The following is a 21,692-nucleotide window of genomic DNA, read 5'->3' as shown; positions in this document are numbered from 1 at the left end:
GGTTATGTAAGCACATATCATTGAACGGGGTTGAGGTTAATTCGACTGCAACTATTCTATTGTCATCTATTATGGCTTGATATCTTTCTTCTGTGTTGTATTCGGTGGGAAATATACGAGGTCTATTGCTTTTTCTAATTTGGGTATGTCATAGTTTCGGAGATCCAGATGTGGTCGTGGTCCACAAAATCCATATATATTCAACCATGTGGGACAAGCATTCTTTTCTAGACTGAAGTGTTACCCAGGGGCTGGCCCTAAATGCAGAAATAGCACTGCATTCCCCCTAGACTTTTATTGCTGCATCACTATATCATGGGAACACAAAGTCTATAAGAGGTCTCGCTAGGCTGCCAGGTAAGTAACTCGGTATCCCTGACAGAAGCCGTGGACGATAGTGCCCCAAACCTGGAATTGATAGCTGGATCGTGGGGGATGGATTCGTTGAGTGTTGATTCCAATATGCTCAATGGCCTCGAAAGCCGAATTCGTATACAAAGGGTCGTGACGCACGATGCACAGGTTATCTCTGGTTTGAATCAGGACCGCCAGTCAATTGGACATTGTCTGATACTCGTAGCGCTCGTGTTGCTATCCTGCCTGCGCGGTTGTGGGCTAGCGTTATCGCTGTCCGGGGAGCTCGGGTCAATGCTAAATACTCTGATGAAACAATCAAGTGCTGGCACCAACTGGATGGCTGACCTTCAGCTGTCCCCTCATTTCTGCTATTCAGATCCGTCCCAATCCTGGCCCCAGATACAGGATATCGACTGCATATATTCTGTCACTCGCATTCGAAAGATCGTACTGGGATTAGCCTTATCCTTGTCAACAGCTCTGCAAACAGTCCGGCTATGTACGGACTTGTTTTGCGCTGGTCAGAGCGAAGCCTGAGGATTCCGAGAAAACGCTGTATCAACGTCAGAAAGCAGTGTTTCCCCCAAGATTTCAGCCGGACCATACCAAAATAATTCGCATCATGACCAATTCCGCGAAGATGACGATGAGGAGAAGTTCAGACGACATTGCTGACCTGCTCCCAGTTTCCTAATCTGGAAGGCACGACCAGTGCCCTAGTAACTTACGGAACAGAACCGGTAAAAACAGGTAATAATGGCAGTCTAATGTGGTATAACGCTGTATCAGTCATAACATAACAGATGCTCTTGACGTCTTCATATGACGATTCCGGTTTCCTTTTCCTGCTGCTCTTCTTTCTGTCTTCTCAACCATTCGTCTGGTCTTACTCTCTTCATCCTTCTTATCCAGTCTGCTCTTCCTTTGTTATAATCAGCGAGAAATCAACTGTCTGGATACTATGCAGCTATAGACGCCGGTAAGCAACTCTTCCAGTCTCACTCCTTCCTCCTGCTTGCTCTTTCCTGCTTATCCTTTTCCTTACTTCTTCCTCTACCACAGCCACCTCTCTCCCTCATTTCACTAACTTCTCTGCCGTTGTACATCCAGTTCCCATTTTTTTCTACGGTCATATACATACCCAGCATACTATTCGCCGTCTACCTATATACTACTTCCCACCATGCCGACGGCCGAATACAAAGGTCCATCCTCTTACGTGGACTACGGTCGCCAGGGGAGCTTGACTCCGATATTTCCCAATAGCTCATACGACACGCCAAAGCCGTCGCTCAACGACGATGAAGAAAATATGGATATCCTCATCGAAGAATTGGAGTCAGTACGCGGCATTCACGATGACGGAGACGACTCACAAGATGAGCCCGGATACGCTGGCACGGTTCCCGATGAGTTGCTTCGGACGGATCCGCTGAGGGGTCTTGACGACAAGGAAGTCCTGGCTCGTCGGAAGAAGTACGGTCTCAACAAGCTGAAGGAGGATAAGCAGAACCATTACCTCAAGTTCTTGTCTTTTTTCGTTGGTCCAATTCAGTTTGTCATGGAGGTAAGAAGTTCTATCTCTTGCTTCTCTTTGCATCTCAACTGACATCTCCGTTCACATAGGCTGCTGCGATACTGGCTCTTGGTCTCCGAGATTGGGTCGACTTTGGCGTCATTTGTGCACTTCTTCTCCTGAACGCATCCGTGGGCTTTCTTCAGGAATTCCAGGCAGGCTCCATCGTGGAAGAACTGAAGAAAACCTTGGCTCTCAAAGCAGTCGTGGCTCGAAACGGGGACCTTGTTGAAATCGACGCGTCCGAGGTGGTTCCAGGGGATATCTTGAAAATCGATGAGGTACAGCAGTTCCCCATCATGAGGCAAAAAGCTTGCTAAACAGCACTAGGGTACTATTGTTTCGGCTGATGGTCGTATTATCACCGATGACGCCTTTCTTCAAGTGGACCAGTCTTCCATCACAGGAGAGTCTTTAGCGGTTGACAAACAACTCGGTGAAGTTTGCTTCGCATCGTCTGCTGTAAAGCGTGGCGGCGGCTTGGTTATTGTTACAGCCACTGGCGATCACACCTTTGTTGGGCGGGCTGCTGCAATGGTCAACGCTGCTTCATCCGGATCTGGTCACTTCACTGATGTTCTTAACGGCATTGGCACTGTCCTCCTGGTTCTCGTCATAGTCACTCTTCTCATTATTTGGGTCTCGTCTTTCTACCGCTCCAATAACATCTTGACCATCTTGGAGTTCACCTTGGGCATTACTATCATCGGTGTTCCTGTCGGTCTTCCTGCCGTCGTCACGACCACCATGGCTGTCGGGGCTGCGTATCTCGCCAAGAAACAGGCTATCGTTCAGAGACTCTCGGCCATCGAGTCCCTAGCTGGCGTCGAGATTCTATGCTCGGACAAGACAGGCACATTGACGAAGAATAAACTGTCGTTGTCAGAACCCTACACGGTAGCCGGTGTCGAACCAGAAGAGCTCATGCTGACTGCTTGTCTGGCTGCCTCACGGAAGAAAAAAGGCATCGATGCTATTGACCGTGCTTTCCTCAAGGCACTCCGTTACTATCCACGTGTCAAATCTGTCCTCACTCAATACAAAGTTCTCGAGTTCCATCCGTTTGATCCTGTCTCCAAGAAGGTCACCGCTGTCGTCGAGTCACCTGAAGGCGAGCGTATTACCTGTATGAAGGGGGCTCCACTGTTCGTTCTGAGGACGGTCGAGGAAAGTCACCGAGTTGCTGAAGAAATCGATGCCGATTATAAGAACAAGGTTGCTGAATTTGCGCTTCGTGGCTTCCGATCGCTCGGAGTTGCTCGCAAGCGTGGCGATTCCCAATGGGAGATCCTTGGTATTATGCCATGCTCTGACCCTCCGCGTGATGATACTGCAAAGACTATCAATGAGGCTAAGACTCTTGGACTGTCCATTAAGATGTTGACAGGTGACGCGGTTGGTATTGCTCGAGAGACATCCCGCCAGCTAGGGCTCGGGACAAACGTGTACAACGCAGAACGACTTGGCCTGGGCGGCGGCGGTACCATGCCTGGATCTGAAGTCTATGACTTTGTCGAGGCGGCCGACGGCTTCGCTGAAGTCTTCCCTCAGCACAAATACAATGTCGTTGAGATTCTACAGCAGCGTGGTTATCTTGTTGCAATGACAGGTGACGGCGTCAATGATGCTCCATCCCTCAAAAAGGCAGACACCGGGATTGCGGTAGAGGGTTCTTCGGATGCAGCCCGCTCAGCCGCTGATATCGTTTTCCTGGCTCCTGGATTATCCGCCATCGTCGACGCTCTGAAGACTTCCCGTCAGATCTTTCATCGCATGTACGCGTACGTCGTGTATCGTATTGCATTATCGCTCCATCTCGAGATCTTCCTGGGCCTGTGGATCGTGCTCATGAACGAGAGTCTTAATCTCCAGCTAGTGGTATTCATCGCTATATTTGCGGATATCGCGACACTGGCTATTGCCTACGATAATGCTCCTTACTCGAAGACACCCGTGAAGTGGAATCTTCCCAAGTTATGGGGTATGTCCGTTCTTCTCGGTATCGTGCTGGCCGCGGGATCGTGGATCACATTGTCCACCATGATGATGGCTGGTGAAGACGGGGGAATTGTGCAAAATTTTGGACGGCGCGATGAAGTCTTGTTCCTCGAGATTACATTGACCGAGAACTGGCTGATATTTATCACACGTTCAAGCGGACCGTTCTGGTCATCGCTCCCTTCTTGGCAGCTGGCGGCAGCGATTTTTGTGGTTGACCTTCTGGCAACATTCTTCTGCCTATTTGGCTGGTTCGTTGGTGGGCAAACGTCTATCGTCGCCGTTATCCGTGTCTGGATCTTTTCCTTTGGGGTCTTCTGTATCATGGGCGGTCTCTACTACCTCTTGAATGGCTCGACGGGTTTTGACAACATCATGCATGGCAAGAGTCCGAAGGGTAATGCAAAGCAACGCTCTCTCGAAGATTTTGGTAAGTTTGTGGATGATCTGCTGTTTGTCAACGTCTAGCTAACTGGTCGTAGTCGTTTCGTTGCAGCGAGTGTCGACCCAGCATGAGAAAAATTCATGATACGGCTGGAATGCCGACCATGGAGAACCCTAACAACCATATTTCACTGATGTTCAAGTCATTCCATCCTTTTGGCCACTTTTTATATGCTACCTGATTCTTTCCGCTCGACTTGTTGGGTTTAGTGTTTGCATTTGTTAAACTGTGCAGTGTCATTCTTGTGTATTACATTGGTCTAATGAAATTGCCGCGGGTCGGATTAGTCTTTGATATGGTACTGGTTCAAATTGCCATCTGAAAAAGAAATTAAGAAGATTATGAATTATCCTGCTAGACTGGATAGTAAACTCGGTTGCCCTGGCACTTATCCTTTCCTTTTCTCGCCTCTTCCCTGTTGTTGGGAAATATAGATTACATAGAGCGGAATGAATGAGAGAAATGACGAGAGGGCAAAGCAGCACACCTTGGCGTGGTTGGTGTAGAAAATGAAACGCAATGGAATATACAACGAAGATATGCAAAAGGAAATCGATACAAAGATTGTAGGCCTATCAGGGAACATAGCATAGAGACAAAAGGAAAAGTATGTGCAATGATAAGGAGAAAAGAAAGGAAAATCACAATAATTATGACTTGGAGGTTAAGAAGTCCACAGCCTAGCATTCCACATTAGCTTTGGAACAAACAGTTAACGAGTGATTGATTCAACGGAAACTCACCTTGTCGATATTGTAATCAAACTTCTCCAGCGCAGCAAGGGAGTCATTACGCGGGAAACCCATGCCCGTCAACCGCTGAAGGATCAGATCATCCTCCCCGGTGTCATTTTGGAGGGCCCATCCAGGCTCCTTCGAGTCAGCGGGTGCTGGTTGCCCTCCGTTGGCTGGGGCTTGGGTTTCAGGGTTGATGTTGTCAAGCGGGGCGAAGAGTGCGTCCCATTCATGCGAAGCGGGCTTGGGAGTCCCGCCACTGGGCGATGTGGCGGTGGGCTGGGAGAAAGGGTCTGAGGATTGAGCGTTGACGTTACTGTCGAAGCTGAAGAAGTCCGAGGAAGTGACGTTGTTATTGGGCTTTGGGGAGGCGGTTCTCTGCTGAGATGGGTTGTCGAAGGAAAAGTCGAAGTCTTTGTTGTTCTGGTCACCGGTTTCAAAGTCGTCCTCATCATCCTCGGCTTCCTTTGCGGGCGCCAGGTTGAGACCAGCAAAGGCAGCGTCGAAATCCGTTCCACCGGGCTTGTTCGACACGTCTCGCTGAGCTTCTCCGCCAATCACAGGCGCGCCGGTGCTAGACTCGACTGAGTGGGGAGCATCAGCCGCATGCGTGGGATCCTCGCGGTTTGGCAGGAGGCCGTTGTACTCAGCCGGCAAATCACCGGGCTCCTGGTGAGGGACAGATTGATCATAAGTTGGCGGGCTAGCCTGAGCTCCTGCCGGAGGGGGCTGAGGGGCAGCTGTTGCCGTTGCGGTCGGGGGAGGGAAAGCCGCTGTCTCGCCGGTTTGACCCTGCGGCGGGGTGAAGTTGTCATCGAATCCCATGGGAGCTTCGGTGTCGGTGCTGTCGTCGTCATCGTCCAACTCACGGATAGGAGGGAACTCGGATTCAGCCACGCCCGCACCTCCATTGGGCTTCTCAGCACCGTGACCCTGCTTCATAGCAGCAAATGCCTCATCGAAGTCGCTGGCCTTCTGGGACTGAGATCGCTGGTGCGCTGGGCCACCAAAGAGCTCGTCGAAACTTGGGTCCTTGGTTGCCCCTTCTCCAGCAGCAGGGCCGGGAGCATTCTGGAGGCCAGGGAAACGTGTGTCTGCGTCATCGAAGGGCGATTTCGAGGCAGTACGTTCAATGGGGGCGGGTGATATATTGCCTTGCGGGGGAGTTGCGAAGCCAGATGCATCAAAGCCACCAAAGTTGCTTCCAGGAGGCGACACCTTGGTCGAAGAAGTCACGGACTGCGGTTCACCAAAGGGAAGGGCGCTGGGGGTGATTTGCCTGGACTCAGCTGGCGCCGGAGGTTCGGTCAGCGTGGCAGGGGGAGGCGAGACCGACGGAGTGGGAGCTCCAGATCCCACAGGAGACCTGGCAGCAGCTTGTTGCACCGCAGGAGATTCAGCACCGAAGGAAACTGGTGGGGGAGGAGTAGCACCAGGTGGTGGTGCAAAGGAAGGCCCGAAGAGGTTGTCGAATGTGCTTCGCTGGTCATTCGAGACTGCAGGAGAGATGGGACGGCTTTCGTTGCCACTGGATCCAGTCGCAGTGCGCTTGAAGAATGGGTTTGTGTTCTGGCTTGTGGTGGACTCTGCAGGCGTTGACACCTGGGGTGGTGGTGTCGGCACAGCGGGAATAGCAGCAGCGGCAGCAGTAGCGGCGACGGCACCAGTTTCAGGAGCCGGGCTTGCAGCGAACTCCCGCTCAGTGTCCTTCGAGAGATCTTCAATCTCACCCCGGATCTTATCCTGTTCGCCTTCCACAGTAGCAAGCTGCTTCTTGTTGATAGCAACGAGGCCCTTCTGTTGACGTCCGCTAGAGCGAGCCTTTTCAAGGGCGGGCTTGAGCTGAGCGACGACGGCGTTAGCTTGACGGATCTTCTCCTTCAAACTTGTATTCTCCTGCTGATCAGCAGTGAGTGCAGCGGACGCTTGATCATATTGGTTCTGCAAGTCCTGTCTGCTACCCTCAATCAACGCATACTCCTGCTGAAGTTTCGAAGTTTCCGACTTCGAGGCATTCAAGCGCTCTTCTAGAGCCTTGTAGCTCTTGACCTCCTGCTCGTACATTGTCCGTGCCTGGGCAAGTCGAGCCTCGAAGTCGCGCTTTTGCTGTGAAGATTGAGACAGCTCCTGCTCGGCGGAGTTGCGCTTCGTCTGAGTGTTCTGCATCTCAGTCGCCAGCGAACCAATCTGATTGGACAAATTTGCGAGTTCAGTCGTCTCGTTTGTCAACTTCTTTGATTCTTCCGGATCGTTATCTCCCAGGAGATCATCAGCTGGCGGTGGCGGAGACCGAACAGGCGGCGGGCCACCAGTCATTTGCGGCTGCAAACTCTGACCAAAGGATGATGTTGGAACAAAAGGCTTGAACGTAGTGGATGTTTTCGGAGATGCAGGAGCGGGAAACGGGACGTTGGATCCTCCGGTAGACTGAGGAATTTGTGAAGGGGCCGCAGGTGCAGCCGGCGAATCAAGACCAAAGAGGTCATCAGCTGCAGATCGCGGCGAAGGAGCAGCAGCAACAGCGGGAGGGGGGCCAGGAGTCGGAGCCGGAGCCGGGACCTGTGCGACAGCGGGAGCCATCTGCGCAGTACCTGGGCGACGCATACTGGGAGGAATCAGGGCAGGCGGGAGTGTCTGCGGCAACGGTTCTTGTCCACTGCGTTGTTGTCGCACAAGGTACATGGCAACCGCGAACTCATCTTTCGTCAACTGGCCATCAGCGTCGATATCTGCGAGATCCCAAATCTGGGCCAGAACCTCTTCAGGCAATTGGGCGTTCATGAAGAATGCAACAGCCTGGTCACCAGTGATCATCCCAAGTTTTGCGCTATCGACTGTGTTGAAGATGCTGTCAAAATGTACTTTCTCTTGAGGGGTGATGAGCCATTCTACACCACCACCTGTGCCTTGCGCTGTGAGAGGCTGCGGGAACGTCTGTCTACTGAGCGGACTCTGGGTGCGTTGTGGTCCAGTGAATTGTCTCGGAATAGCGGGCACAGGGGGGACGTCTAAGCCGCGAGATCCCATGGACGACCGCGAGCCTCTTCGCGCGGCTGCGTCGTACAGACCTGGGGGCAATGTCTGGGGGATGCCTTTCATGGCGCCTGATCTGTAGGAGGTAAGAAGGTGCATGGCGATAATGAACTCGGTCGCATCAAGAGCGCCTCGTTGCTGCGTGTCCGCCAAGTTCCATATCCGTCCCAAGATCTCATTCGGTAATCTTGCGCGTTCGAAAATCTGTTTAGCCGTTTCGCCTGTACGACAATTCGTCAGCTATACGTGCAAGCGACTCAATCCCGCGCTGATAAAATACCCGGAAGAATACCGCTCCTTGCCACGTCCGACTTGTCAAACAACGATGTGAATTTGTTAACGTCGTCGGGGTTCAACGGAGGAACACGGATGGGACCACCAGCGGACGGCGGAGGACTCGTGGTACCAACATCACGGCTGTTGGGCATGGAAGTGTCTACCACAATACCATCGAATCTAGGCAACGGTCCAGCTAGAAAGTGGAACGAGGTGTCAGCGCTTTCCCGATCGCGCAGGCTGTGGATTGCACTTACGTTGCAGCGCCAATTCCTCTGTCGGAGGACGACCAGCCTGAGCATGTCCAATCAATCGCAACACGACTCCAAACCCAGAAGGGGTCAGAAGCCCCCTGTTCTCCCTGTCTGCGATCTGCCATATCTATACGACAAATCCAATAGCGATCAGCCTCACATATCCAATAATCCACGCGTAACTCGACTGTTCAACCACATGAAGGAATTGAGAAAGTTGGCAACGTACCAAACCGAGATGCTCCGGAGGAAGCCTGGTCTTCTCGAAGAATGGAACGGCGACTTCACCCGTAATAACACCGAGGTTAGTCGTATCCGCGGCCTGAAAAAGCTGATAAAAGACCCGTTTCTCCTCGGGCGTGAGGTTCAGATTGGGCTGTCGTGACCCTGGAAGCGATTCAAAGAGACCCGTTAGCTTCCGCCCGCATTGTGCTTGTTCTCCTGAGTCCTGATCCAGCAACACCGTTTCCTCTCCTCATTTTGTGGTGATGACAATTTGCTGTAGGGAGAAGTTGTTAAGCTCACCTGCTTCAGCCATGGTCGCTTAAAGGAGCAGACCTCCGCTCCGTTCAGACGGTGGTTGTTATGCTCGATAGTTGGGTGTTGTAAGGTGACGAAATGGACGCTGTCGTCAGCTCTAGGAAGCTACGGCATAGATAGCGCCCCGTCCAACGGATGGAAGAGGGGGTAGTCTTAGGAGAGTCAAAAACAAATTGCAATAAAAAAAATAGTTCAAGCAAACAATCAACGCTTGACTAGGAGCAGCGAAAAGCACCAGGAACGTGCTGGGGGTGGAAAGAGGGAGGTCCGGTTCGCTGTTGGCTCCGGGGAGGACGGATTCTGCCGGGCGGTCGACAACCTCCACGTACTCCTACTCCATGCTCTAAACTGACAGCTACAAATGATACTACTGAATTGCATACACACACCAACACTGTAGATTTCTTTTTTATTTAATTACAACATCATATGGTTGTAACAAAAAGACCCTCGAAAAGAAAAAGGAAAGAAAAATAAACAGATATGAACGAGCGGTAAATTCACGCTGCTTTCCGGGGATATTAATAAAATCAAGTATGAGACAATAATAAAAAAACACAGGGAATAAACAGTCTGGGCTAAATCAAATCTTTCTTATTTGCATGAGGCCAAAAGTCGTGCAGGTGAAAACGCCGTTCCCCAGCATCCCGAGCAGAGAATATAAACACCCGAGGAGCCAGGAGGGTATCAGTATCGGCACAAGCACTCGTGCCATGCCTCGGTCCCGGTAGTCTCCGCCAAGTGATTTAATATTCCATCTAGTATTCCGGCTCAAGCTCGCCCTCCTCCTCCAGCGAGTCGCTGGCAACCTCTTCGTAGTCACGCTCCAGGGCAGCAAGATCCTCACGAGCCTCGGAGAATTCACCTTCTTCCATACCCTCACCAACGTACCAGTGAACGAAGGCACGCTTGGAGTACATGAGGTCGAACTTGTGGTCGAGAGCGGACCAGGCCTCGGAGATGGCGGTGGTGTTTGACAGCATGCAACTAGTAAAGTTAGTAATTTTTCTTTCCGGAAAAAATGAATAGGGCGAACGTACACAGCGCGGTTGAGGTTGGCGAGGTCGCCGTTGGGCACCTGCTGAGGAGGCTGGTAGCAGATACCAATCTTGAAACCAGTCGGGCACCAGTCGACGAACTGGATGGTGCGCTTGGTCTTGAGGGTAGCCACGGCGGCGTGAGTCTCCTTGGGGACAACGTCACCACGGTAGAGCAAGCAAGTAGCCATGTACTTGCCGTTGCGGGGGTCACACTTGACCATCTGGTTGTTAGGCTCGAAGCAGGACATGGTGATCTCGTTGACCGAGTTGGACTCGTGAGCGGCCTTGTGGGCGGAGACAACGGGGGCGTAGGCGACCAGAGGGAAGTGGATACGGGGGTAGGGGACCAGGTTGGTCTGGAACTCATTCAGGTCGACGTTGAGGGAGCCATCAAAACGGAGCGAAGCGGTGATGGAAGAAACAACCTGAGCGACGAGGCGGTTCAGGTTCTCGTAGCTGGGGCGCTCAATTCCGAGGTTGCGGCGGCAGATGTCGTAGATGGCCTCGTTGTCAACCATGAAGCTACAGTCGGAGTGCTCCAGGGTGGTGTGGGTGGTCAGGATGGAGTTGTAGGGCTCAACGACGGAGGTAGCGTTCTGGGGGGCAGGGTAGACACAGAACTCCAGCTTAGACTTCTTGCCGTAGTCGACGGAGAGACGCTCCATGAGGAGAGCACCGAAACCGGATCCGGTACCACCACCGAACGAGTGGAAGACCAAGAAACCCTGGAGACCAGCGCAGTTGTCGGCAACACGGCGGACCTTATCGAGGACCTGGTCGATCATCTCCTTTCCGACGGTGTAGTGACCACGGGCGTAGTTGTTCGAGGCATCCTCACGGCCGGTAATCATGTTCTCAGGGTGAAAAAGGCTGCGGTAGGTACCAGTGCGGACCTCATCGACGACATTGGGCTCGAGATCGCAGTAGATGGTACGAGGGACATACTTGCCCTGGCCTGTTCTTGTTAGAGTGCACTTTTTACCGTATCGTGCACCAACGTACCAGTCTCAGAAAAGAAAGTGCTGAATCCGTGGTCAGGGTCCTGCTTCTTGCGCTCCTCGGTGAGGTAACCATCGGGCTGTTTGTTATCAAGATATCAGCATGCAATCTCTTCACAATCAAAGGAGGACGTCATCAGTCAACCCACATACCTGAATGCCGTGCTCGAGACAGTAAAGCTAAAGAATGACAGTTAGTCACGTTCCAGAACATGCCACCTTGCCTTCTTCCCCGCGGGTTCCTTTTGTATCTTCCTCTTCTTCCCTATCCGCGTTGTTCCTCATTGTTTCCATCATGCTCAATCCTCCACGGGGTTAAGTGGTCAATGCATACCTCCCAGCAGGAGTTGGCGATTTGGCAACCAGCCTGGCCAACTGTGGACGAGAATCATTAGTAAACGCGTCTGGGGCATCTTGACGAAGATCATTCACGCAAGAACCGAGAAGAGGCGACTCACCGTTCAAACTAATGACTTCTCTCATTTTGACAGTGCGAGTGCGAATTAGACGAGATTAGGGATCTAAAGGTCTGGAAGAAGGTCAGAGAGAGAAGAAGAGGGTCGAGAGGAAAGTGGTGAAAATCAAAAAAGAAAAAACAGGCTCCGGACGATCTGTACGGTTTGTTTCAGGGGTAAGCAAATGAACCCTCGACGAAAAAAAGCAAAAGAGCTAGAGAAATAGTTCGTGGAGTGCCCCCAGTGACTGACAGATGAATATAGGACGTACCTTACACAGTAATTGACGGAGGAGAAATATGAAGTCGCGAGAGAGTCTTGCTGTCCTCTTCTCCGGCGGGTTTGTTGATTGTTGATTGTTGTGGTGGGCGAGTGCGCTGTCAATACCGGCACTCGGTAATTACCTTACCGTACGGGGTCTTTCAATGAACCCCGCTGGGTCGCGTTGGGCAGCATCCTCTCTGATTGGCTTCCCGCTATCTGGTCACGGGATCTGGACGAGACTCGGCCATCAGGCGGTCAACGCTGATTAATATCACGGGACTGATATCACATGTCTTCTAACGAACTGATAGAACACCATCACTTACGATAAGGTAATTCGACATGAGCGTACCCCTGTATTGCCATGATGCGCTAAGATATACCAACATTCTAACAGCTGCTAACCGCCTGCAAAGAACCATGATACACCCTGTTCAACAATAACTCAACATCATGCTCCAATTCCTCCTCGCCCTACTCTTTACCCTCACAACCACCCTCGCCAACGTCGAAAAAACCATCTTCCTCGCCCCAACCCCGTCCCCCCTCTCCTCCTCCTCCAACATAACCCCCGACCTCTCCGACCTAGGTCTAGACCTGCTCTCCCCCGAAAACACCATCCTCCGAACAACGCTCAACGCCTCGTTCCCCTCCCCCGCGAGCCCCGAAGGCACAGAATCATGGTTTCTACTCGAGGGCCTGAATCCGGGGCAGAGGTATGAGGTGCGGGTTTGTTGGTTGGCGACTGTATGTCTTCCCTGGGTATTACTAGAATGAAAGATTGTGTTGGGGCTGATTGGCGATAGCAACCAACATCATTCATGCTCTCAACATACCCCCTCGACGCGATAATCGACGAACCATCACTCCTCGCCTCAATCAGCCACTTCTCCTCCGCACGCCTCGCCTCCGTCGACGGGAATAATCCGAAAGACATCGTCCCGCAAGTTTCGAATTCGCATCACGCGCCTAGGCGCTCTCTGCGTCGTACCCAGTCGCGCGACTCTGACTCCGTGCTGTTCCTGCGCATCCATGCCGCCGCGGACTACTTTACAAATGAGCAGGGGTTGATGGAGAATGTGCCGCCGGTTATTGCGGATGTCATTTTGGATCCCTTTTTGGGGAATGTGTTTCCCAAGTCCCTTGTGCCGACGGCGTGTTGGGGGTTGCTTGTTGTTGTTGCGGCTATAGGGATTGCGAGGTGGGTAGTGAAGGAGTTTGGGAGGGTTATTCTACAGGGTATTGGAAATGAGAGTGCTGCTGGCAGTACTGAGAAAAAAGGTCAGTAATCTCGTATTACTAGCTAGTAATGCTGCTGGATATACAAGATATAGAAACAATCATAGAGCAGAGATTCAGACAAAAGCTAGCTTTGACATCAATAAAACACAGCAAAATTCGAACAGGGGTAGTAGGGGAATAGACCAAATCAAATCAAAATGCCTCTATCAACATCGCCAAAATCCAAACATAGCACATCATTATTCACACATTGCTCATGCGTCACACAAGATTTGAAACAAAGATAAGACACCAAGTTATTACCAATTAATCCATAAAGAAGTTGAGAATCGCCCGGATCCCCTTGGACCCAAGTCCATGCGGCGGGTATGCCAGCCACAACGGATCCTCAACAGCGCCCAACTTCGCACGGAACTCGCTCTTCCAGACGAGGTTGAACTGCTTGGCCACGCCTTCGTACGAGTTGCGCAGGAACTTAACCTTTGCGCCGGACATGTTGTGACCCGGTGTGAGGGAGGCGGTTGCGCCTGCGCCAAAGGTGAGGGATTTGATACCAGATTGAGCGGCTGTTTGAATGGCATGCGTGACGATGTGCTCAATGACGCCGTTAGGAGCGTTGGGGAAGTCTAAGCTGTACTTGATCTGCATGCCGTGGACGGGCGAGAGGGTGGCAAGTGTGACGAACGCGCAGATCTGGCCGGACTTTTCGGTGGCATAGAAGTACCAGCGGTGTTCGTGGTCACGCCAGGGTTGGATGTCCGACAGGTGCACCTGGGTGCCCTTGCGGTTGGAGAGCCAGTCGTTGATGCGCTGGTCGATCTTCTGGCGGACGTCATCGGAGACCATTTCGCCCTTGTTCAAACTCACAATCTTGACACCCTCGTTCTCTGAGCGGCGGATCTTGCGAGCGATTTCGCCGTCAGAGGCCGCTTGGTTACGGTGTGGGTCGACTCTTTCCTCTGCGATGCAGCTCATAGAGCGCCAGCCCAGCTTGTCGCCCAGGATGGATTCGACCTCGGGGGAGCACAGGAGCCAAATGGGCTTGTACTTGGTCTCACGATGCAGCCAGTGGAGGAATTGGGAGATGATGCGGTTGTACTGGCTGGGGTCGCAGAGCGGGTTCCCCGGAATCACGACGTGGTTGTTGACACTGGGCACGTATGAGACTGCTGCGCCAGTGGCCATGTCACGCCAAATCCTGTACCGCTCGTCACCCCATGACGTGGACGTGGCATCACCATAGTTGGCTATCAAATGTGCCAGGGGTTGCAGGTCGCTATCTCTCTCGGCGAGCTGGCTCCTCTTCTCGCGCTGCCATGGAGGGTCTATGGTGGACGATTCGGGGTGTCGAAGCTCAATAACCGGTGGCTTACTCGGGAAGCTCCTAGGGTCGCGCGGGAAGAGCGACGCCAGACGGATGTTGCCCAGCTTGAGAATGAGCATGAGCAGACGCTCGAGACCAACACCTGCACCCGCGTGCGGCGGGGCGCCCCAGCGGAAGCCTTCCATGTACTCCTCCATGCTATCCGGTTTGATGCCCGCGCGGCGCATACTCTCCTCGAGCATGCGGGCGTCGTGGATACGCTGACCACCAGTGACGATTTCCTGTCCGCGCACAAATATATCGAATGAGTTGGTGTATCGGCTGTTTTCAGGGTCAGGCATGGTGTAGAACGGACGCGCACTGGCAGGGAACTTGTCGAGGATGTAGTAGTCGGTGCCGTACTTTTCCTTGACTAACTCTCCCAGTCGGATCTCGTCGCGAGTATGGAGATCTTCGTCATCGGGCAAGGGGTTTCCCTCTTCATCCCGCCACCCAGAGTCGTTGAGCATTTTGATTCCATCCGCGAAACGGATAACAGGTGTCTCATCGAGCCAGACGAGGTCCTCGGACGGGAAGAGGTGTTTCACGGTTTCGACTTCACGGCGGTGACGGCTATAGATGCCTTTCAGGATGGATTTGATGACATTATCCAAAACCTCAAGCATCTCATGATAATGCTCATCAATTGCCATCTCAACATCCAGACCGGTGTACTCAGTCAGGTGGCGGTGGGTGTTGGAGTTCTCTGCACGGAAAACGGCGCCGATCTCGTAGACGCGGCCAAAATCAGCTGAGATGGCCAACTGCTTGGCCAATTGCGGGCTCTGCGCGAGGAAAGCATCGCGACCAAAGTAGCTGAGGCCAAAGACACTGGCTCCGGATTCGGTTGCGGAGCCCTGTAGCTTGGGAGTGTGGATCTCTATAAAGCCCTCCCCGTCCAAGGCGAATCTGAACAGGTTACACACTGCGGACTGAAGGCGGAAGATAGATTGCGATGTAGGTGTCCGGAGGTCGAGCACACGGTTGGCGAGGCGGGTGCGATCCGGAATGCGACTGCGACGGCCCTCGATACGCTCTTCTTCGGCGGTGCGGATCTCGGCCTCGTACACGCTAAAGGGAACGGGATCGTCCCGGCGCACGACCACGTGGATCTCATCGACAGCAAGCTCGACATCATGGATTGTGCAACCCAACACGGGGACATCCGGGATCTGGACGTGGCCGCGGACACGGACAATGGAACCAAGGCGTAGGTGTTCAGCCCAGTGGACCATAGCCAGCGACTTGGACCCCGGCTGCTCATGTAGTACACCTTGGAAAGTGTATAGTTGTTGGCGGAACACGAGGAAGACCAGCTTTGCACTCATGCGCCGAACAATATGCAAACGCGCTGTGAACAGGACCTCCTGCCCCGCTATGCCTTTGGAGATATTCTCGAATCTAGTGCGCTGATCGCGAGGACGGTCGCGGGATTGCATTAACGGTAAATCGCCATACCGAGCCTTCATTTCGGGGGTTTCTTGCTGGGCCGCAAGAGCGATGTCGTCCCTGCGTCGTCTTTCCGAATCCTCCGAGCGTTGATCCTCACTCTGTCGCGCCCGCTCTTGTCGACGCTGACGACGAGCCATACGTTTTTGTTGGTTTTTACTCAAAGTCCCTGCAGATGCAGAGTCATCGGAAGCCTCATCCGAGGACGAAATGTAATCGCGGTCACGCAGGAGGCCACCGAGAAAGCTGCGACGCGGGGATGGTGAGGCAACCCTCGAGGCGCTGCTTGTAGACTCGTCCTCATGGTGGTTGGCTCTCGGTTTGATTCTGGACAAAGCGCGTCGAATTGACATGTTTTCTATCCAAGATGAGAGAATCACAGGGTCAGCCTTGTGATCAGAAGGGTCACACTGGATGGGAGTGTATATATATACCCGTAGGGTAGAGGAATGCGAAATCGAGGGGGCAGGTAAGCTTTTTGATCAGCGGAGGTTATGTGCTGCCGGAAACGAACGGAAGTGGGTTTGATGCAGTTCTCAAGAGACAACCCAACAAATATATAAGGATATAGAAGTAATCTAGCAGAGTAATAGGGGAAATCTGAGTAAGGCTGAGAAAGACAGAAATAAAAAAGAAGTGAAAGAACGGAAAATGAAGCCAGTCCGCTGCCACGGGAAATGATGTCATTGGTCGAATGAGCCAGTAATCAAGAAACGGCCCTGACTGCCCTGAATCGGGGATTTTTTTTATCTGTACAGAGTATGCAGACAATTAAATGATATCAGAGTCTGTTCCTCGTAAATGACGAAACAATGCGTTTTTGAGCCTTCCTCCTTACTATTATCTGCACATACCTACCGTATCCTGCCGAGTCTTGCTATCTACCGTGCCCGGCTTTCCGGTCGAGACTTTCTCTCCTCCTCTCTCCTCCCTACTTCGACTCGTATTCACAAGATACCAAGGTATACTCAGAATGGCCTCCTCTCGTTGGTGGCTCTTCACCCAGGCCGTTTTCTGGCGGTTTCTGATGCGCATTGGCATGTTTATCCACGATATCGCCTCTCCTCGTCCTCCCAGTCCGTCCTTTACCCGCTCCATTCCCTCCGGTGACAACGATTCGACCTACGGCTCCGGCGCCATTCTCCACTTCTACTGTCCTCCTGGATATTACCGCTCTCGCAAAGAAGGTCGTCGCTTACCTGTGGTGGTGAATTTCCATGGCGGAGGCTTTACCCTGGGCTGTGCTACCGACGACGGTCGCTGGGCTCGCTGCATCATTCATGAGGTCGGGGCGGTCGTGGTGAGCGTGGCTTATCGTCGAGCCCCCGAATACCCTTTTCCTACCGCAGTAGATGACGGCGTAGATGCCCTGCAGTATCTTGCGCGACATGCAGCCGAACTAGGCTTGGATGTCAGCCGGATCGTGCTGAGCGGCTTCTCGGCCGGTGGCAATCTGGCCGTGACGGTTCCGCTGCGACTCCGCGACCGCATGGTGCGGGAGGTATATCCGTATCCAGCCTCGACGGCCAGCACCAGCAATCTGAGTCGGGCGGATTCGACGCAGAAACTCGTGGATATGTCAAATGATTTGCATATTGTCGGGTTGTTTTGCTGGTATCCCATTCTGGACTTCGAAGAGTCACGTGACCACCGTCGCGCTCGCAGCGCCTTTCCGGACAAGACCCTCCCGGCGTTCTTCACAAACCTCTTTGATGAGTCGTATCTGCCAGACTACGAGGAACGGAAGTCGCCCTATGCGTCACCTATCCGCGCTCCTAACGAAATCTTGGCCGATGCCCTCCCGCACGATATCTACTTGTACATCTGTGAATGGGACATGTTACTCAACGAGGGCCAGATGTTTGTCAGGCGGTTACAGGGTCTGGGTAAACGCGTGCGAGCCATGATGATCGAGAAAGCCATCCATGCCTGGGACAAGTCACCCAATCCATTCCGCGATCAGGACAAAGTTGACATCTTGTATTCCGATGCTTGCGCTGACATGAAAGCTATTTTCGAGCGTTGATCGCTCGCTGCTTGTTTGATTGTATTTTACTCGCTCAGAAAGCGTCTTGCTCTACCATGGGATAAATGGCGTTGGTCGGTTATGTACATAGCATTTAGAAATCCATGAGATTACACGTTATGACCTAGTAGGCTCTCAGGCAACTATAACAACTTTCACATGAGCATCCACCAAGCTCATTCAAAAAATCTGTATCCGGCACAAGAAATTTTTCCAAATGCCCGATTACTAGAATTACTGCCCAGACGCAGACGTCAACACCAACACACTCTCAATAACAGACCTCGACATACAGCAACTACTCGCCCTCTTCAGTAACAGCCAAGCCAACACCAACACCACCCCCTGGATCTTAGAAAAATATGAAATGGTATTCCAACCAGATCACATCGGTACTCACTTACCTATCCTTTATACTATACCACATCGAAAACTAACGAACAAAAACGCATCCTAATATCCCACAACCCAGTAACACGCTCCCTATCCCTAGGCAGCATCCGCGCAAAACTCCGCCTCAGCACAATAATGAGCCTCATCCTAAATCAAGCTCGATCATCAGAACGGCAGTGCGATTCGCACGAAGCTCTACAGAAAGTGGAAAGCGTGAGCTGGAGACAAGAAATCTGGATGAATGTGATGTATGGGAACGAGACGCTCCATCTGGTCGAAGGGTGCGACCATGTGTTGCGTTATGGACGTGGAGATGGGGAGATGAATTTCAGCGCTGTCATGAGAGTCGGGATCAGGTGCTTGATCTAATAAATGAGTTTCGATTTTGGACGTTCTCGAGTGCTAGGTAGCTAACAAAATAGGTATGCTTCACCACGTAAAGCGACAATCTGGAAATCGGACTGTACGATGTATAGCCTTGCTACAGATGGGTATAAGTTTCACTTTGTGTCTGTTAATGATGAGTCTCAGGTATGCCATTCCCTAGACTTCTTTTCAAAGGCAGAACGAGACTAATAGAACAACACTCATGGCATACATACACTGGACTGGAACTCGCATTTTCAGCAGGTGGAGATTATTTTACAGCTGACAAGGATCATGAAGCATGCGGCTGGAATTGTTTTGTCAGAGATGCCTCAATGAATACCAGATATAGTAGTAGATTTATTAACAGGTTTTCTGGCGGTGGTTATCAGGGAATGCGGGTAGGGTTGATACATAGGAACGGATTTGCTTTTAAATCGGATAGGTGTTGCTTTGGGGTATGTTCACAGCATCTATAAATTCAAGAAACAACTAGGCCCTCAGGCATCTATCCAATGCTTCAACTTCCGTCATCATTTTCATTTCACGATCCACACACATACACACGCACAAATAAATAAGATGCCAAACTTCTCACGCAGTCTCTCGATAACAGACATCGACAGCCAGATCTTTTTCGACATCCACCAGGGTGATCCGAACACTACTTTCTGGCGACTCTCCCCGGAAGAAATAGTCTTTCAACCTGATAATCTCGGTATCTTCCCCATATACAAATTATAACAACTGAAAGTACAAGTGCTAACAAGCCAGACCGCGCCCTAGAATCCCACGATAATAAATGGTCCCCAGGCGACATCCTCGCCGAACTACGCCTCAATACGATAATAGGCTTTACCCTAAGGCAAGTCGTAGAGCGAGAATCCGATCGGCACACGGGATTAAAGAAGGTAAAAAGCCTGGGCTTCAGACAAAGTGTCGCGGTGGAAGTTCTATATAAATATGAACCGCGTCGCCTGATCGGGTTCTGTGATCATATTCTGCGGTATTGGCATTCTTCTAGGACCTTTGCTGCTGTGATTGGGGGGGAGGAGAGTCGGGATGAGGTGCTTGGTGTTATAAGTAGGTTTTTGTCTTGGTATTTTTGGATGGTGTGTATTAACTGACGAGCTAGGTATGCTCCATCATGAGAGAAGAACGACCGGGAGGAGTGATTGTATGGTGTATGGTCTCGCGACAGATGGGTATTATTTTCATTTTGTGGTTATCGATAATGATTCCCAGGTACGTTTGAAGTCCCTTTTCAAATGAATAACAGAGCTAATAAGACAGTACTCATGGCATACACTCAACTGGAACTCGCAGTTTGAGCAGGTTGAGATCATCTCCCAGATGACGAGGATTATCAAGCATGCGGCTGGGCTTGCTGTGTCAGGGGGGTCGGTAAATAGCAGACGCAGACCTGATTCTGAATCTTTTGATAGTTGGCACCGGAGAGACTTGGCGTCGAATGTTGGTGGCTATGCTAGGGTTGCTCGATATTGCCTGTTGGTCATGTGGAATTACTTCCTGAGCAAGGCTAGCGCATAATCAAGAGGACTATGTTTGCTGTTCGGTCTGACCTCTTCTTTTCTTCTGTCTCTCACATATAAATTTCCCCCTCTTTACCATGTTTTTCTTTCTTAAGCAATGGATTTGGCCTCCTCCATTCTCTCAATCCTCATCCTCTTCCTCTGGACATCCTTTGATCTCATCGGACCCACCATCGTCAGACCAACCTCACTTGGTAAATGTGGCTACGGGCCGCTGCACCGTTATTGATTCAGGTGGGGAGCACTGTACCTGTGATTATGGGGAAAGAATTACTCGTCAGATCGCCAAGATTAAATGTGGTCGATGTCCTCACCTTTTATCTGTCCACGACGACTATGCTAGGCACTTCTTCCCATTCCTCCAAGTCTCGGCTCCTCTGATTGCGTAGGGAATAAACCTTCTTCTCATTCCGATTCAATAAGTCCCAACTCCTCTGGTCCCTTGGGGGACGGGCCTGCTGGAAATGTCGACCGGTCGAATGACTCGCATCCTGAAATATCTTCAGCCGACAAAAACGTTACACAACTTGTAGCCATCTTTCATGTCATTTTGGAGGTTCTCCCTTGCCTAGGGACAACGCTGGTGATAATGTCGACCTGTCGAATAGCCCGCATCATGACTCGTCTCCACGCAATGAACAAGCTGTACAACTTGCGGATCTCCTTCAACAGATGTTTTTAGTTTTGAGCCGCTACAGTGCAATTGATTTCTACCACCCGATGGTAACTATTATGGATGGATTGACAGGGCGCCTTTTGAAGGACTGGCTCATCTTGGACTGTCGGCATACCTTGCCAAATAAATACCGTATGATTCCCTTTCTGCAACTTCAGAATCAGGCGATATGGAAGCTAATAATCTATCAGAGGTTTAAGATACCATACTCTGGCGTGTGGTGTTCAAGGAAGACTATTCATCCGCTCATGTACTCTGCCGCGACGACAATATTATAATAAAAGAATAATATCTTTAAGACTAATCAACTATCAATATTTAGTTTATACTTGCTGGTATCTACTGACTCTTTTTGAACGGGCGTTTACCCATCATTGTCGTATACGTATACATGCGAAGATGCCCAGATATAATTTCACCAACCTCACCCTCCCCTTTTAGTTGTACATATATATACACCATAGAAATATAGCAGGCACAGACCTGATAGTTTTGGCTACTGGAGAGGGTTTGTGTCGAAGGTTGCTGGGTAGGCGGATAGGGTCGCTTGGTATATATTTGTTAGATGAGATGAATAGCTGTAATTTTGACTTAAGCCGAGTCATTGCACCCAGATAAAACTTTGGCGTATTGTAAACAGGAATATCCTTTTCA

General features: G+C 51.3%; 7 protein-coding genes across 7 annotated transcripts; 4 read left to right on the top strand and 3 right to left on the bottom strand.

Moving 5' to 3' along the window:
- Window positions 1–1,540: 1,540 nt before the first annotated feature.
- On the top strand, window positions 1,541–4,460 carry PMA1 (plasma-membrane proton-efflux P-type ATPase; the record flags this gene model as incomplete). Its single annotated transcript, XM_043276424.1, has 4 exons — window positions 1,541–1,924; window positions 1,984–2,214; window positions 2,264–4,361; window positions 4,414–4,460. 4 exons carry the CDS (start codon window positions 1,541–1,543, stop codon window positions 4,458–4,460), a joined length of 2,760 nt encoding a protein of 919 aa, XP_043132933.1.
- A 566-nt stretch (window positions 4,461–5,026) lies between these two features.
- ACHE_11812S (EF hand domain protein) lies at window positions 5,027–9,211 on the bottom strand (the record flags this gene model as incomplete). Its single annotated transcript, XM_043276423.1, has 6 exons — window positions 5,027–5,056; window positions 5,120–8,364; window positions 8,424–8,615; window positions 8,677–8,800; window positions 8,903–9,060; window positions 9,199–9,211. The coding sequence occupies 6 exons, from the start codon at window positions 9,209–9,211 to the stop codon at window positions 5,027–5,029; spliced, it is 3,762 nt and encodes a 1,253-aa protein (XP_043132932.1).
- A 760-nt stretch (window positions 9,212–9,971) lies between these two features.
- On the bottom strand, window positions 9,972–11,734 carry TUB1 (tubulin alpha chain; the record flags this gene model as incomplete). Its single annotated transcript, XM_043276422.1, has 6 exons — window positions 9,972–10,200; window positions 10,254–11,208; window positions 11,256–11,331; window positions 11,405–11,431; window positions 11,586–11,626; window positions 11,710–11,734. 6 exons carry the CDS (start codon window positions 11,732–11,734, stop codon window positions 9,972–9,974), a joined length of 1,353 nt encoding a protein of 450 aa, XP_043132931.1.
- Window positions 11,735–12,423: 689 nt separating this feature from the next.
- ACHE_11810A (uncharacterized protein) lies at window positions 12,424–13,259 on the top strand (the record flags this gene model as incomplete). The annotated part of the gene is made up of 2 exons (XM_043276421.1): window positions 12,424–12,717; window positions 12,777–13,259. The coding sequence occupies 2 exons, from the start codon at window positions 12,424–12,426 to the stop codon at window positions 13,257–13,259; spliced, it is 777 nt and encodes a 258-aa protein (XP_043132930.1).
- A 259-nt stretch (window positions 13,260–13,518) lies between these two features.
- Window positions 13,519–16,377, bottom strand: erdS (aspartyl-tRNA synthetase, cytoplasmic; the record flags this gene model as incomplete). The annotated part of the gene is made up of 1 exon (XM_043276419.1): window positions 13,519–16,377. One exon carries the CDS (start codon window positions 16,375–16,377, stop codon window positions 13,519–13,521), a length of 2,859 nt encoding a protein of 952 aa, XP_043132929.1.
- A 620-nt stretch (window positions 16,378–16,997) lies between these two features.
- ACHE_11808A (alpha/beta hydrolase) lies at window positions 16,998–18,050 on the top strand (the record flags this gene model as incomplete). The annotated part of the gene is made up of 1 exon (XM_043276418.1): window positions 16,998–18,050. The coding sequence occupies one exon, from the start codon at window positions 16,998–17,000 to the stop codon at window positions 18,048–18,050; it is 1,053 nt and encodes a 350-aa protein (XP_043132928.1).
- A 1,341-nt stretch (window positions 18,051–19,391) lies between these two features.
- Window positions 19,392–20,360, top strand: ACHE_11807A (uncharacterized protein; the record flags this gene model as incomplete). Its single annotated transcript, XM_043276417.1, has 4 exons — window positions 19,392–19,527; window positions 19,584–19,892; window positions 19,945–20,054; window positions 20,103–20,360. 4 exons carry the CDS (start codon window positions 19,392–19,394, stop codon window positions 20,358–20,360), a joined length of 813 nt encoding a protein of 270 aa, XP_043132927.1.
- Between the last annotated feature and the right edge of the window lie 1,332 nt (window positions 20,361–21,692).

Source organism: Aspergillus chevalieri, chromosome 1 (assembly GCF_016861735.1).
Source record: "Aspergillus chevalieri M1 DNA, chromosome 1, nearly complete sequence".
Taxonomy (NCBI): Eukaryota; Fungi; Ascomycota; class Eurotiomycetes; order Eurotiales; family Aspergillaceae; genus Aspergillus; species Aspergillus chevalieri.
Note: the sequence above shows the minus strand (reverse complement) of the source record. Positions and strands in the feature narration are given on the sequence as shown.